This window comes from Mustela nivalis (genome assembly GCF_964662115.1).
Source record: "Mustela nivalis genome assembly, chromosome: 4".
Classification (NCBI taxonomy): domain Eukaryota; kingdom Metazoa; phylum Chordata; class Mammalia; order Carnivora; family Mustelidae; genus Mustela; species Mustela nivalis.
Genome location: NC_139023.1, coordinates 42,908,084 through 42,922,598, shown reverse-complemented (window position 1 = coordinate 42,922,598; position 14,515 = coordinate 42,908,084). Strand labels below are relative to the sequence as shown.

Genomic DNA, 14,515 nt, shown 5'->3' with positions numbered 1-14,515 from the left:
AATGTTTTAAAGGCGGAATAAAAGTTTATTTTCAGGAATTTGGTGATGTTTATATTGAACTCTAATGCTGTGTACAAACAAAAAAAAAACTAATAAAGCTTCCGAGTAGGATTCATCTGATGAGTTAACTTTACCCACCCTGGGCATTTTTATTATTTAAAAACAGGTAATTAGTAAATAAAAAAATCTCTGCACCAAAACCTCTACCACAGCATTCTGATTGGGTAGAAGATACTGGGGAAAAATTATTCATCACACTTTTTTTTTTTTTACCTGCATAAATCTTTATTTTCCTTCTTTCAGATGCGTCTACATCCATACATTACTGTGTTTGGCTGAATTCCACTCTAATATGATGCTCCATTATGCACCATACTCTGATGACCTTGCTACTCCGAAACCTGCTGGAGCCTGCCCTTGGCCGTGGGGTGTCAGCCAATCACTGCTTGTTTCACTTGTGCATTTGATTTTCAAGGTTTTATTTTTTTTCTTTTTTTTTTTTCCTCCCCCTCATTTAAGGAAGAATACTATTGAAATAAATAAACTTATAAAAGAAGCAGTATTAATAAAGAAATGTGCTACCAATGGATGTCTAAGTCACCAGGAATTCCATTATCAAAGAGGTGGTTAGCAGAAATTTAAAAAAAAATAAAAAGGTCCCAAGACACATTCCAGCAATACTTTTGAGATTCTAGCTTTCTGTGGACCCAGGAAAATTAAGTCTATTGAGTCTTTGTCTGTAATAGCTTAAATAGTGATGTTTGATAAAATTCCAAGTTGATCAATATTTTTAAATGGCTTTAGAATCACAATCTTTTCCAGGCCAGTGAGATAGTGTGTTAGAGTAAAAGATAGTGTCTCTTGTTCATCCTGTGTGTGTATTTCTAAATGTCACTGTGTTTATTTGTGTGTGCTCCTACACATCTATATGCAAGGACTTTGAGCAAGATTTATTAAAAAAAAATTGTTTATAAAACAAATTTGAGAGATTAATTTTGTATTAAGTAGTTACTGCCAATGGACTGGTTTATCCTTAATCTTGAAATACTGACCAAAGAATCTGTACTATCTATAGAATTTTTAAGTTTTTGTTGTTGTTAAATTCCTTAAGAAAATTTGGAATTTTTACTTAGATTTACGAAAGTCACTGTAGTCACGTTCAGAAGGAATTTGTGGCTTCCTGCTTTTGTGGTACATTTATCTGAAGGCTATTCTATTTGATGTCAGATAACATAACTTCAGGCTGCTTCCGAGAATTCAGAATTTAGATATGGTAGAGAGAGAGAGTGGCTGAATTTTAGTTCTGTAAGTAATAATCTGGGTAAGTTAGGGATTCCATTGGGTGGTCCCTCTAATTCTCTAATGTTTATATATTTATGTGTGTTTGTTGTATGTGTATTCGTGCCTAAAAATAAGTGTTTCGTGTGTAAAGTTTGATCAAATTCTAATACATTTACCACATCATCTGCCCTACAAAGTTTTCCACAAGTTTTGAAATACTAAGAATGCCAGATTCTTGGAATTTTGTGTGTGTGTGAACTATTGTCAATATAAAAGCCCTCTAATAAAAATAAATAAATACTTGAAGAATACTGGGGCACCTGGGTCACTCAGTTAGTTTAGCGTCCAAATCTTGATTTCAGCTCAGCTCAGATCTCAGGGTCCTGAGGTAGAGTCCCATGTTGGGCTCCCTTCCCCTACCTCTCCCCACCACACACACACACACACACACGCACACGCTCTCTGTCTCTCTCTAAAAAATAATGATGATAAATAAATATTGGAAAAATACTAAAATGTGGAGTGATAGGAAGTGTACTTTAACCCATGCAATTCCCTAATGTATATATTTCAAGGTTTTTATTCTATTAGGTGTTTAATTTTACAAAAACAAATGACATTTTCAGAAATATTATTGAAACCGTAGTGAAATTCCTGAATAAAACCTAATTATCCTCAACTTCTCAATTTGTTTTAAGCACAAGGACCAGTCTAAGAAGCTGGTGAAAAAACCCTTACCACTTTCTGCTTCTTGAAAATGTCATGTTTCCTCATCAAAAGTAGTAAACTTCCTTAGGTATACTTCAAGTATAAATCCTGTAACAAATCATATCAATTAAAAAACAAATTATACAGGAAAAAGGTCCAGAATTTTAGGATAATCTAACTGCAACTACATAGAGAGGATATACATAAATACTTTCACAAAGAAAATTCTAAGGCAGCCTTTTGAAAACTTGGGTCGCAGCACATTATTGAGGCATGGATTGATTTAGTGCATTTCTACCACAATCAGAAAGATATGAAATAAAACACAACCATTCCAACTATATCACCTGTAGAGCGAGAGTAAATGTTGTCATGTGCAATCCCTATTTCAGTTGTGTATGTGTGTTCCTACTCTTGGTTGCCATGGAAAAAATGTGTTTTGTTATGGAAACAGTTGAAAAGTGTTCAGAACCACCACTGCAGTTTGTTTGGAGTGGGAAACTATGGCTATTATTGGAAAAACATAATAAATTGCAACCAAAAAAAAATAACACTCCCAAAGATTTTCGTGTACTAGGTAGCTGAATCAGAGTCATCAACAACATACTATTACAGAAGTATTCATCAACAGCAAAAGCTTTTAGAAGCCTATTACCATTTCTCTGTGTGTATATGTGTGTGTTTTATCTCTGAACATGTCACCATTGGTTCCTATTTTGCACAGACTTCCTTTCTCCACTTTTCTTGCCCCCAGTCGTCATCTACCTCAGGTCTCTTGATCAATCTCCTTTGTGATTACTGGAATTTACCACATAGAGAGGTGCCTGTGGACAGATGGAGACAGATTCAGAACATTCCACCTGATAGGCTGTAAATTTTAGTATTGGAATATTTTGTTTTAAATGATAAGTTAGTATTTTATTTTCCATCACAAAATCTAAAGAAGAAAATGAGAATGTTAGAGACTGGTTTAATCACTTTTAACACATCTAATATTGGCACTGGTACTGAGTATGCAAAAAATAATAAGATAGAGTCTCTGTCCTCATGGAATCAATCTATTATAAAAAAGATTATGGAGTAGAAGATGATAGATTATATTTGCATCATGCTTCTTAAGTTTCAAAGCATCAAACACTATGTTTGCTCATTTGCTCCTCGGAACAATCTGTGAGGAAAAACATCGTTGTTATTTCTGAAGTGAGGAAACTAAAATAAGGAAAAATTTATTTGTGACTGACTGGTGGAACTACCTTAAGAACTTTATAAAGTCTTTGAAGAAATATCAGGTCGGAATTCAAGTGTACTGCAAACACTTGGGGAAAGTTGTGAAATCTGTGCTTTTGAATATAGTCTGTTTTCTGATTTATCTGGGTAAAATCACCTCTGAAGAACTCCTTAGAACGTGCCCCAGGTTGTCAAACTTTTTGCAGTCACAAACTGCACTTAAAACTACCAAAAAACAAAACAAACAAACAAAAACGCTGTAGGTATAATGTGCAGATCTAATTAACTGGATTTATAAACAACCGCATATGTGATTTCAAACAAACACCTTAAGAATTGGGTAAGTCACTTTAAACCTAACTGTATTTTTGAGGCTATCTCTAGAAAAACCAAGGCCCTTAAGAAGTAAATCCACAGTTTGAAATATGTTTCTGGGAATAATTTTCAATCTATAACTTTGCAAAGCACTTTTCTTGGATGTGTGTGTCGTGAGTGTTTTCATCCCTTTTGTAGAGTTTATATTAATTTGTTGAATTGTTAATACACAGTGTAAGGCTTTGGCGTGTAATTAAAAGGATGGTTAAAACAAGTCTCTTCCTAGATAGGACAGTGCAAAAATAGGCAAGGTAGGTAAGATATATACATGAAACTCTCAAGGGCTGCCTCCAAATCTGTCTGGTCTATCATGGTTTTCCCGGTGCTTGGTAGAGTGAGTGCCTAGCACATAGGAGACACTCGTTAAGTATTTGTTGAACAACAAAGAGCCTGGGCTTTGATGCTAAATACAGAAGATCTCTTCATATTGGATCACTGAACTATGGTATGTTCACTTTTATATCAGACTCTGAATGTCCTAATAGATATTTTCTTTCCCTGCTGGTTGGATGTCTCCATGATAAAACTCTACCTGCTGTGCTGGCTAGAGTCCCGGCTAGAGTCCCTGCCTTTCCTGTGTGGCTATGACTCTCATTTGAGTAACAAGTGAGAAATATTGTCATTTACTCTCCTTCCTCCTTGGTGGTGTTGTCACCACCAAACCCTTAAAAAAGATAAAATTAAATTATTAAGCAAATATGCAGAGTAAGTCAGGGAGGCACTGGCCACCCAGTAGAGTTCTGATCCTTGTTCTCAACTTACACAGATTCTTATCTTTATCCTTATCCCTTTCCTTATGGAAAAAATAGGCATGAGTGTCTATATCATCACTTTATGTGTTCTTGCAGATAATATCCTTTCACTGCACCGAAACATGCTCACCGATAAAGTATGTTTCCATTTTTATTCTGAAAGCACAAGGTGAGCGTCACTTTGAAAGGTGAAAGCCTGGAATATCTGTAAAGAGAAACAATCACTTCGTTTACTAAGGAAAGAGGTCTGGAAGGGAGAATATGCTCTTGGGAGTGATGGGCAGTGGAGTGGGAGCTGAGAACTGTCTTACAACTCCTTAGTGTTGAATCCCTATGTTGTATACATGAAACTATTATAACATTGTGTGTCAACTCTATTAAAAAACAAAGCAAAAAAGCAAAAAACAAAAAACAAAAAAAGAAAAAACAAACTCCTTAGGAGCCCAGATTCAAAGGAGCCCTCTTTTCAATTGCAAATGACTTCTGAAGGAGTTGGGTTTAGTCTTTGGCACACCCTGGTGTAAATTGCTTTAAGCAGATAACTAGGTCAGTACCTCACAAAGATCAACAGTACTGAAGAAAGGAGGATTCTGCTTAGGGCCTTGGGGGTAGGATGAGTAGCCTTCAGTAGTTTTTTAAAGACTTGAACTCTGTTAAGGCACCGGGCCTCTCCAACTCCAGCTAGGCATCCAGGATATAAGGACATTATATCAAGAAAAAAAAAAAAAAATCAGGTCTGACAAAAGCAAATGTTTGTGGCCTTGAATTCTGGCCCAAGGCCCTGGTAACCTAAGAACTATACATGGCTTGATATGATTGCAAGATTAGTGTCAAAATGTAATAAACATCCACTTCCCCCCATTTGGACCAGGTGTTTCGGTTTGGTTTGGATTTTGTTTTCAGTCTGGAAGATCATGTCCAACGGCTCTGTTTCCGTTCCCTTTCTGCTCCCATACTTTTGAGAGAAAGATAGGAACAAAGAAGTAAAAAAAGGAAAAAAGAAAAACCCACAGCCCCTTCCTTAGCAGCATACTCATCTTCTCCTTCATATCATTATATTCGACTATTGGAATTTTTATTTTTATTTTTAAAGATTTTATTTATTTATTTATTTGACAGCCGGAGATCACAAGTAGGCAGAGAGGCAGGCGGGGGGGGGGGGGGGGGGGCGGGGGGGGGGGAGAGCAGGCTCTCCGAGGAGCAGAGAGCCTGATGTGGGGTTTGATCCCAGGAAGGCAGAGGCTTTAACCCACTGAGCCAACCAGGCACGCCTACTGTAACTTTTTAAAGTGGCCACATTATTGCCATGTAGTTGATTCTTGTCCTAATTTCATTCAAGTCTCAAAAATTGAATTCTAGGACAGATTACAGACAGTAAGTCAGGCTACCAGAATTCTCTGTGAGAGTCCCTGTAATTCCTAACCTCCATTCAGTAGTTCACTTCTCAAAGGCCTCTGCCAAAATTGAAAATGAGCTGGATAAGGCAATCTGAACATCTGCCTTTTTGTCCCGGTTCTGTCACTGATTGGCCAGTGTGACCTTGTGTAAGTCCTTTTGAGTCCAGAAGCCTGTTGAAAGTGTCCTCTGTCATTTTACATAACAACCGCTGCTCTGATTACATGACAGGGTTTATGAGGGGGTTAGTTAAACAATTGGAGGTTTGTAAAGCATTACCACAATTTAAGATAATATTTCTAGTCATCGATGAATTTCTCTAAGCCTGCTTAAGACGCATTTTACACGTTTGGCATATTTTCACTACCAATTATATTAAAATGTTTTTTCACTTTTTTTTCATTTCTTTTTCTTTTTTTTTTTCTTTTTTCTCCCTTTGGGGTTGGGAGAGTGTTTGTTTTAATTTGTTCCACTACTTGTTTGAAGCATCTGCAATTCTCTTGCCCTCATTGATTTCTTCAAAGTGATACTGATCCCTGAGTAAGGTGCAGCCAGGTGTAGGTGTCTACCTACATCAACAGGCCCTGGATAGTATCAGAAAGACTTTCAATGCCTGTTGAGCTCTCTGTGGTGAAGAAGGAGAAGAAAGAGCTCACCGCTGTAAAGCAAGTCGTTTAAGAACAGCTTGTAACACTTTGATGTGATCTGATATTATCCATTTTGACACTTAAAAAAAAAAATCCCATCATTTTTTTTCAGTTATTTCGTCTTCCGTGCAATCTTTCCTGGGAATTTTTTGTTTCTCACATCATGACTAGTCTCTAAAAGCCATGGGTTACTGTGGTTTTATTCTGTGACAATCACTCTGGTTAGGGCTGTAGTACATCATATTATTTACTACTTTCTTACATGTCCAAGAAGATAGTCCTATTATTATCTCCATGGGGCATATGGAGCTGGGGAAGAGCAAAACAGAATCTCTCCTAGATCCCATACCCTCTACATATAACAGAGTCCACTAACGCCCTCATAGTCAACTCCCTTCCAATGTACTTCTCTTAGCAAATCTGAGAATTTTTATTAGCGTATCCCTGATAGATTTTAATTTACATAGGTTGTGGTATGCTCTTTATTCTAGTCCACGATAGCTCCTATGTATTCTTAGCAGGTTAAAAAAGACAATCAGTATCAGCTTGCTAGTGTTGCCACAGCAAAATACCAGAGACTGGATGGCTTGAATAACTGAAGCTTACTTTCTCATAGTTCAGAACACCAGGAGTCCCAGATCAAGCTGCTAGCAATTTCCATTTCTGATGAAGACTGTCTTCCTAGTTGTAGGCAGCTCTCTGTTCAATGTGTCCTCAAATGGCTTTCTCTCTATCCCTCCCTCTTTCTAGGGACACCAGTTCTAACAGATTAGGGCCTCACCTTCTGACTTCATTCAACCAAATTACCTCCATAAAGGCTGTAGCTCCAAATCAGTCACATTGGGCTTTGGAGCATCAGCATATGAATTTTAGGGGGACACAACTGAAGTCCATGTTTTAGCTTATTTCTAACTTTTTATGCATATCACTGAATGCTTTCTGCAATTTTCAGCTTTCACATGGATTTGTGATATTAAGTAGCATCTTAGTTATTTTAATTTTGCCAACCGATAAGGGCATTTGGGTGTATTAATTCATGTAAAATCAATATTTATATAAAATAGTCCAAAAATTTTTCCACAAATGTAGGAGGTCTTTTTAAATGATAGTAATATGTAGCCTTAAATTTCTAGTATATTTTCAGCATCAAGATCCAAAGGAAAAGCAGTAGGTGTTAAGTGGGGAGGGAGTCAGTTGAAAATATAATAATATAGGTTTAATAATCACTCTTTTTCTAAGGACAGTCTCAGTGGATTTTCACGCACAGTGCATCATTGTTCTTCTTACCAAGATCCAGATTTCTCACGGCTTTCAGAAACTGCCAAACATGTCCAAGGCTGGTACCACATTCTAACGGACTCTTCACCGTCTGTTGATACATCTGCATCCAGTACATTGTATCATTACACGAATTCTCAGACACACTGAGGATTTTTTTATTGTGTCTTTTTATTTGCCTCCTAAGGTTAAAAAATCATGTTACAAAATATGCAATGAGCAGCCTAGGAACTATATATATATATATATATATATATATATATGTCCAGCAAGATGTAGGAAGTTAGATAGAAAGTTACCGTAATACAGAATAAACTCATCAAAAGTCAGGGAAAGGAGCTCTTTCTTTCCTGTCCTTTGGTCAGAATTTCTAGGCAATGGACCATAACAGCTGAATAGACTTTTTCTAAGAATTATCTTTCTAAGCTTCTAGAGCTAATTTTACATTTGACCTCCTATATTAAAAATGGCAGATTAGTCAGTCCTTTTTTTCCGGGAAATGACAATAATTGTGGCATGAACTTGAAGGTTTTTTAAAATTATTATTACTGCATCTGAATCTGCTTTTCATTGCATTTAACTGTTGAACACAAGGATCATTTTAAATAGAGATGGCATTTCTACGCAGCATTAGGAACAAAAGATGGTAATACCTATTCTTTCCAAACCAATGCACACTGTATTAGCTCAGGAACATTTAATTTACTTTATTACTAAAAATTTCTCACCTTTTTCTCTAGCGATTTACCTTTAATAAGAAACTAGTGTCTCTGTGCACGTCCATGTATGCATACTATGTATATGTATTTATATATGTACAGACACATAGGTAATACAGTTAACATTTCAGAGCAAACACTGTATGAGTGATTACTGTATGACAGTTATATAATTGTGTGCAAACTGTTATTCTCAGCACTAGAGAAGCAACAATAATTAAAACAGATAACAATCTTTCCCCACTGAAATTTAATTTCAGTGGGATAATACATAAATAATAATAGCTAACTTATATACCATATCCTATGCACTGGTCAACATGTTTCACATAATTTCACTCATTAAATAGGTACAACTACCCTGTGAAATAGAGCTAATTATCTTTACTTTGTAGATGTGGAAATTGACGCACAGGGTTGATTATTTGCTCATGATCAACACAGTTTGTCAAGTGGCCAAGCACAGGGTCAAATACAGATGGTGGCTGAAGGGCCATACCCTCAACCTCTGTGTATATGTGAAGTGGACAGAACATGTCTGATTGAGAGTCACCTAGTTCTAGGAGAAGGAAATTGCATTCATATATTTCTCTTAAAGACTTCAGTGCTGGGGCGCCTGGGTGGCTCAGTGGGTTAAAGCCTCTGCCTTCGGCTCAGGTCATGATCCCAGGGTCATGGGATCGGGGGCTCTCTGCTCTGCAGGGAAGCTTGCTTCCTCCTCTCTTTCTCTCTCTGCCTGCCTTTCTGCCTACTTGGGGTCTCTGTCTGTCAAATAAATAAATAAAATCTTTAAAAAAAAAAAAAAGACTTCAGTGCTATTTCAACCTTCCCATTTTCATACCTTTTTTACTCTGTTCTTGAAATCAGGTCACTCAGTCCAGTTTATTTTTTTTAATATCATCTTAAACCTTAATCAAAGTTAAAATCAAAAGATGGGAAGGTAGATTTTAGACTAGTAGGTGCTTCTTCCTTCTACCCACTCTCTGCTCTTGGAAACACATCATTAATGCGTTTTCCTTTTCTGTTACTTATCTTAGTATTCTTTACTTCACTCAGTAGTCACAAAGTCTGTTATGTATATTATTAATACAAGTAGGAAACATAAACTCATTATTTTATAAATTTCCATTTTATTTAGAATAGGAAATGTCTTTTAGAGAGAATAAAATTTTACCTGGAGGTTTTTAAAACATACATTTTATATACCTCTTTACCAGAAAGAAAATACGTGTTTTTCTTTTGAGTTTTTGGTCTTTGTTTTCTAAATAGTCACAAAATTTGAAAGAAAGCAAAGTAAAGGTGAGTTCCTTATAAAATATTTTTTTGTAATTTATTCTCATTTTCCTCAAATTAGTTGCTCATTATCAAACATTCAATTAAAATATATCCTCTATCATGTCATAGTTTTCCTGCTAAAGTATATTACTATTCTATTTCTTTATGACACAGGCTTTCAGTCCTCTAAAACGTGGATGAATACAACCAAAGGGATTTGAAATACATTCCTTAATAATAATTTATTAATTTTTTCCTATGACAGTGTTTTCTTAATGTATTGATGGCCCTTTTTATTATAGGATGTTTATGCAATTGCATAAATGTCTCTGAACAAATGTCTTTGTAGTATAACTCTGGGTTCTGTTATGTAGTAATTCTGCATCTTATGGTCTGAAAGGATCTTTTGTACTACTGGAATGTTTTAAACTTTTTAAGCTTTAAAATTATTGAATCAAATTTTTGAGATGGTTGTTTCCACCATCCTCTAAAAACTTGTAGAATTTTGTTTCATTAATAACAAGTATTAAAAATATTGTTAGCATTGCAGTTATTTCCAACTAACGGAAAGAAGGTAGGATCAAATGTTAAGGAATCCACCTCATCTCCGGGTCTTACTTGAATTTTTGTGGAACCCACCAGACCACATGTTTAACATTCTCTTATAAGTTTAATTCCTATTCGAAAACAACCAACTTAAAGTCAAACTACTCTGGAAATTAGTCACTGTTTATTATTGGCTCATTCAATGCTGGCATCATTAATACGTTCTAAAATGATTACATCAGTAGAGTGTAAGTAAAGGAGATAGAAACAGTTTGGTTTGAGCTGGAAAGCTGTTCCAAATTTAGTGCCTGAAAATGGGCAATCAGTTATGAAATCCGTAAACATCAATGTAGATACTGGTACACTTTCAGGGAGGGAAAAATAGAAGAAAATGAAAAAAAAAAAAACCACAGTGTGTTTTGCATAACCGTATTACAAGAACTTGGTGAAATTCTGCATATATTATTATCATTCTAAAAAATGTTTCCCAGACATACTTTGCGAGTTGTGTTGCCTTTTTTTTTCTATTCATGTAGAAGAGTGGGGATTGTGCTAAGTCAATAATAAATAGCATGAAATACCTACTTTAAACAGTAAGCAAGTAATTGTGTTTATGTGTCCTTGAGAATTCACTGCCCTGAATTTTGAACTTTTTGATTTTTTTTTTTTTTTTTTTAAACAAGAACAGTTGTTGCTACAGCACAAGGCAGGGACTCCTAAAGGCAAAGAAGCATTTATAATCATGTAACTGCTCTGTTTAAGTCTGAGAAGTGATTTAAGGAGGAACTTGGTTGTCCTGTATGTTTATGCTTTCAAAAATCACGTAGAATATTGTTTGTTAACCATTAGATGATATGACATCCTTTAGGGACATAAAGTGTCCCCACTGTGTCACACTGCAGTTGACAGTGGATGCACAATGTGAAGGAAGAACAGATACAGCTTATAAAATAAATTCATTCGTACATAGTACTTTTATCATCTACATAAATATGTCTGTATACCTTTCTCTTGTCTACATCAGCAATGCTCATTTCAGGCCACAGAGCTACCATGCAAAGAAAAGGAGAGTGATTTGTGTGAAGCCTAAACAAAGGAAATCCAGCCACATTTCTAGTCCTCAATTATTGTGTTCTGCATGCTTGTGCAACTTACCTTGTGTTCCCAGTTGACCTGTGTGGTGCTTTTTGGATTTGTAGCATTAGTAAGAGTGCTGCCATTTGAGCTGTGAATTTAGTTTTGCTTTTGTTAAGAGTCAGAAAGAAAGAAACTATTCATCACATCCTGCTTCCTATAAAGAGACACTGAAATGCAGAAAGATCCTCACAACTAAAAGCATGCCTTACCGTACAATAAGCCTGTGCATTAATGGCTACAATCTGGCTGAGAGGCAGATGCAGATTTTATAGGATTTATTTTGGTCTTGATCTCTGAGGTTGAGCAGATCACTCAACTTTTCTTTATCTCGTGTTTCTAACTTATTTATCTCTCCATGGGAGAGGTAAGAAACTGTAAAAATCAAACATCGAGTCATTGGCTATCGCATGAATGTAATTTTTATTACATGTTACAGTAAACAAATGATCTTTTGGGGGGATGGAGGGAGATTAAGCAAAAACTAAGTTATGGTGCTGAAAGCTGCAGCCAACCTATTTTCTTTTTTTTTTTTTTAAAGATTTTATTTATTTATTTGACAGACAGAGATCACAAGTAGGCAGAGAGGCAGGCAGAGAGAGAGAGGAGGAAGCAGGCTCCCCGCCAAGCAGAGAGCCCGATGCGGGGCTCGATCCCAGGACCCTGGGATCATGACCCGAGCCGAAGGCAGAGGCTTTAACCCACTGAGCCACCCAGGCGCCCCTCCAACCTATTTTCTTAGAAGAATTAGTTTATTTGTTTTTAAAGACTATCTTCTTATAAAAATAAGCATTGTCCTGTGCTCATCTGCTGGAGAATTGAAGACATATTATTTTATCACTTTTAGTAAAAGCAGAAATGTCTTACTGAAGATAGAAGAAAAAAACATACTTTGAAACTGGAGAGGGAAGTCTCAAGTTACAAAAAAATTAAATAAATAAATGAAAGGAGGATTTGTTTGGAGGGCCAAAAAATATTCGACTGATTTTTTTCTTTTTTTTTCTTGGTTTTTTTTTTTTTTTTTTTCTCATTTAAGCTGGTTTCTTACTGGGACTTTTTTTTTTTTTAATAACTGAAGTAATATGGGTGGGAAGGAAGTTTTTCATCAAAGGAAAATACAGTAAAAAATGGAAGTACTAAAGGAATAGACATAGGAAGTTGTATCTTTCTGTACTTCCATGATTGTCTCCATTGCCCGCCTCAACTTACAATTGAAAATCTCTGAAAAGAGGGCGTCTGGGTGGCTCAGTGGGTTAAGCCTCTGCCTTTGGCTCAGGTCATTCAGGTCATGATCCCAGGGGCCTGGGATCGAGTTCTGCATCGGGCTCTCCCTGCTTCTCCTCATCTCTCTCTGTCTGCCTCTCTCTCTCTGCCTACTTGTGGTCTCTTTCTCTGTCAAAGAAATAAATAAAATCTTTTTTAAAAAAAAAAAAAGAAAATCTCTGAAAAGAATATCAAGTTTTGAGGAAAGTGCTAGAGGGTGAAAGACAACATTCTATGATCCTTTAACCCCCCGCCGTCGTCTCACTCTCTTTCTCTCTTTTTCTCTCTCTCTTTCTCTCTCTCTCTCTCACACACACACACAGTAGTACACATGCACATACCCTCACTAAGTCAAGCTATTTTGTTTTAAGCTGGTCACACATTTATCTTTGCAAACTAAAGGTAGTAATAATCAGCTCAGTGAACATTGAAAATTTGGAGGCATACTGGCATTTTTGAGAGCTGCTTTTAGAGAAGTTATTAACTATCTCACTAGGTTTCAGGTTGTGGAGGGAGATTTCTAGAATAATGATAGCAAAGTGAACATTCTACACCCGGCAGTCTCCTAGAAGACATTGGACTGTAGACAATCCGTGTTTCCCTCGATCCTTCAGGATCCTCAACAACACAGGCAGTTTATGATATCTGAGGTGTTGCTCTTTTCTTTCCCTAGTGGCATCCTGTAAGCTTTTACATGCTCTGTCTTCATTTCTCCCGCCAAGCAGGCTGAGTTTTCTCACTTGCCTCAGAGGAAGTCAGATGTCAGTAAGTACCAAGCGGAGAAGTGATAAGAATAGTTTGAACACTGAATTTTTTTTAAGTTTTTATATTTCAGCCGCACTGAGGAAGCTACAAAGGACTAACGAGTTTGGGAATTCCAATATGCCTTGATGGCATAACTAAAAATTATTAAATTATTATAAAAATGATTAAATTATTGAAAGCAAAGGTAGAATTCAAAGTTTGCCTCTTCTTACCAGCCTGTATGATCCCAAATCAGGAAGGACCTTAAGTTAGACAACTAGAGGTTACATGTCCTAATGAGTCTTGTTCATTCATTTATTTAATGCCCCATTACTGATGTTCCATTCTATTTGGAATGTAAGGCAGGGGCTCAGAGTGTTGTGGAGACAGACTTACAAAGGAATAATTATACTGTAGTATGGTTAAGGGTTATAATAAGAGCAATAAGTACCCTGGGAAGGATTTAGTGATTCCTAGGGAGGTTGGCAATTGACGATTACCTGTCGAGGAAGTTATAATGTAGCTTTAATTTATTTCTTCTGCATCAGTCTTGCAGCCTTGGCCATAGGGCATTAACTATTCTCTGTGGAGCGGAATTGGGATGTATTTTCTCCACATCCCATCCTCCTTTACGTTTCAACAGGTTTTTGTTTTTTTATGCGTCTATAATGGATTTTTTCTTTGATTGTTAAAATTAGAACCATTTAATAAACAATTCAGTTAGCCTCGCTGCTTTTTAGTCATTCTGCGATTTTGACCAAAAACTGAACTTGTTCACTCTACCTGTTCACTCTGAATTCTTCACACTTGGCTCCGAATGACTTTTAGTAATTTGCTGATGTCAAATCACCTTCAAATGGGAACTATTACTATCATGGAAGAGATTGAAAGAAAAGAGACCCAGGCTGCCAAGTGATTTCCAAAATAGGAGTTCTATAGATGCTTTTAATCATGGCAACATTACTGGAATATTTACACCCTCTCCAGGCAACTTTGAAAAATACAGCGACTCGTCTGAGTCATAAGTTATATTTTTCTAAAAATAGTCATGTAAGCTTGTATTGTTATACCTTGTATTTATTTTATGCATTGATTATTGAAAGTATTCTAGCCCTGGGGTTTCCCAAGAAAAATCACAATGATTTTTTTTACAGTTTCTGATTATTTTTAG

The 14,515-nt window shown here is 36.2% G+C and overlaps 1 protein-coding gene across 10 annotated transcripts in view; it reads left to right on the top strand.

The window, feature by feature from the left end:
• Positions 1 to 14,515, top strand: part of PCDH7 (protocadherin 7) — a 417,735-nt gene that overhangs the window by 11,924 nt on the left and 391,296 nt on the right. Inside the window, exon 2 of one of the 10 annotated variants that reach the window (XM_082727740.1) lies at positions 304 to 1,577. The exons of the other annotated variants lie outside the window; for them this stretch is intronic. Within the exon in view, the coding sequence (XP_082583866.1) occupies positions 304 to 339 (36 nt within the window). The 3' untranslated portion in view covers positions 340 to 1,577. Of the gene's footprint in view, positions 1 to 303; positions 1,578 to 14,515 lie in introns of those variants that run through there. 10 annotated transcript variants of the gene reach the window in all.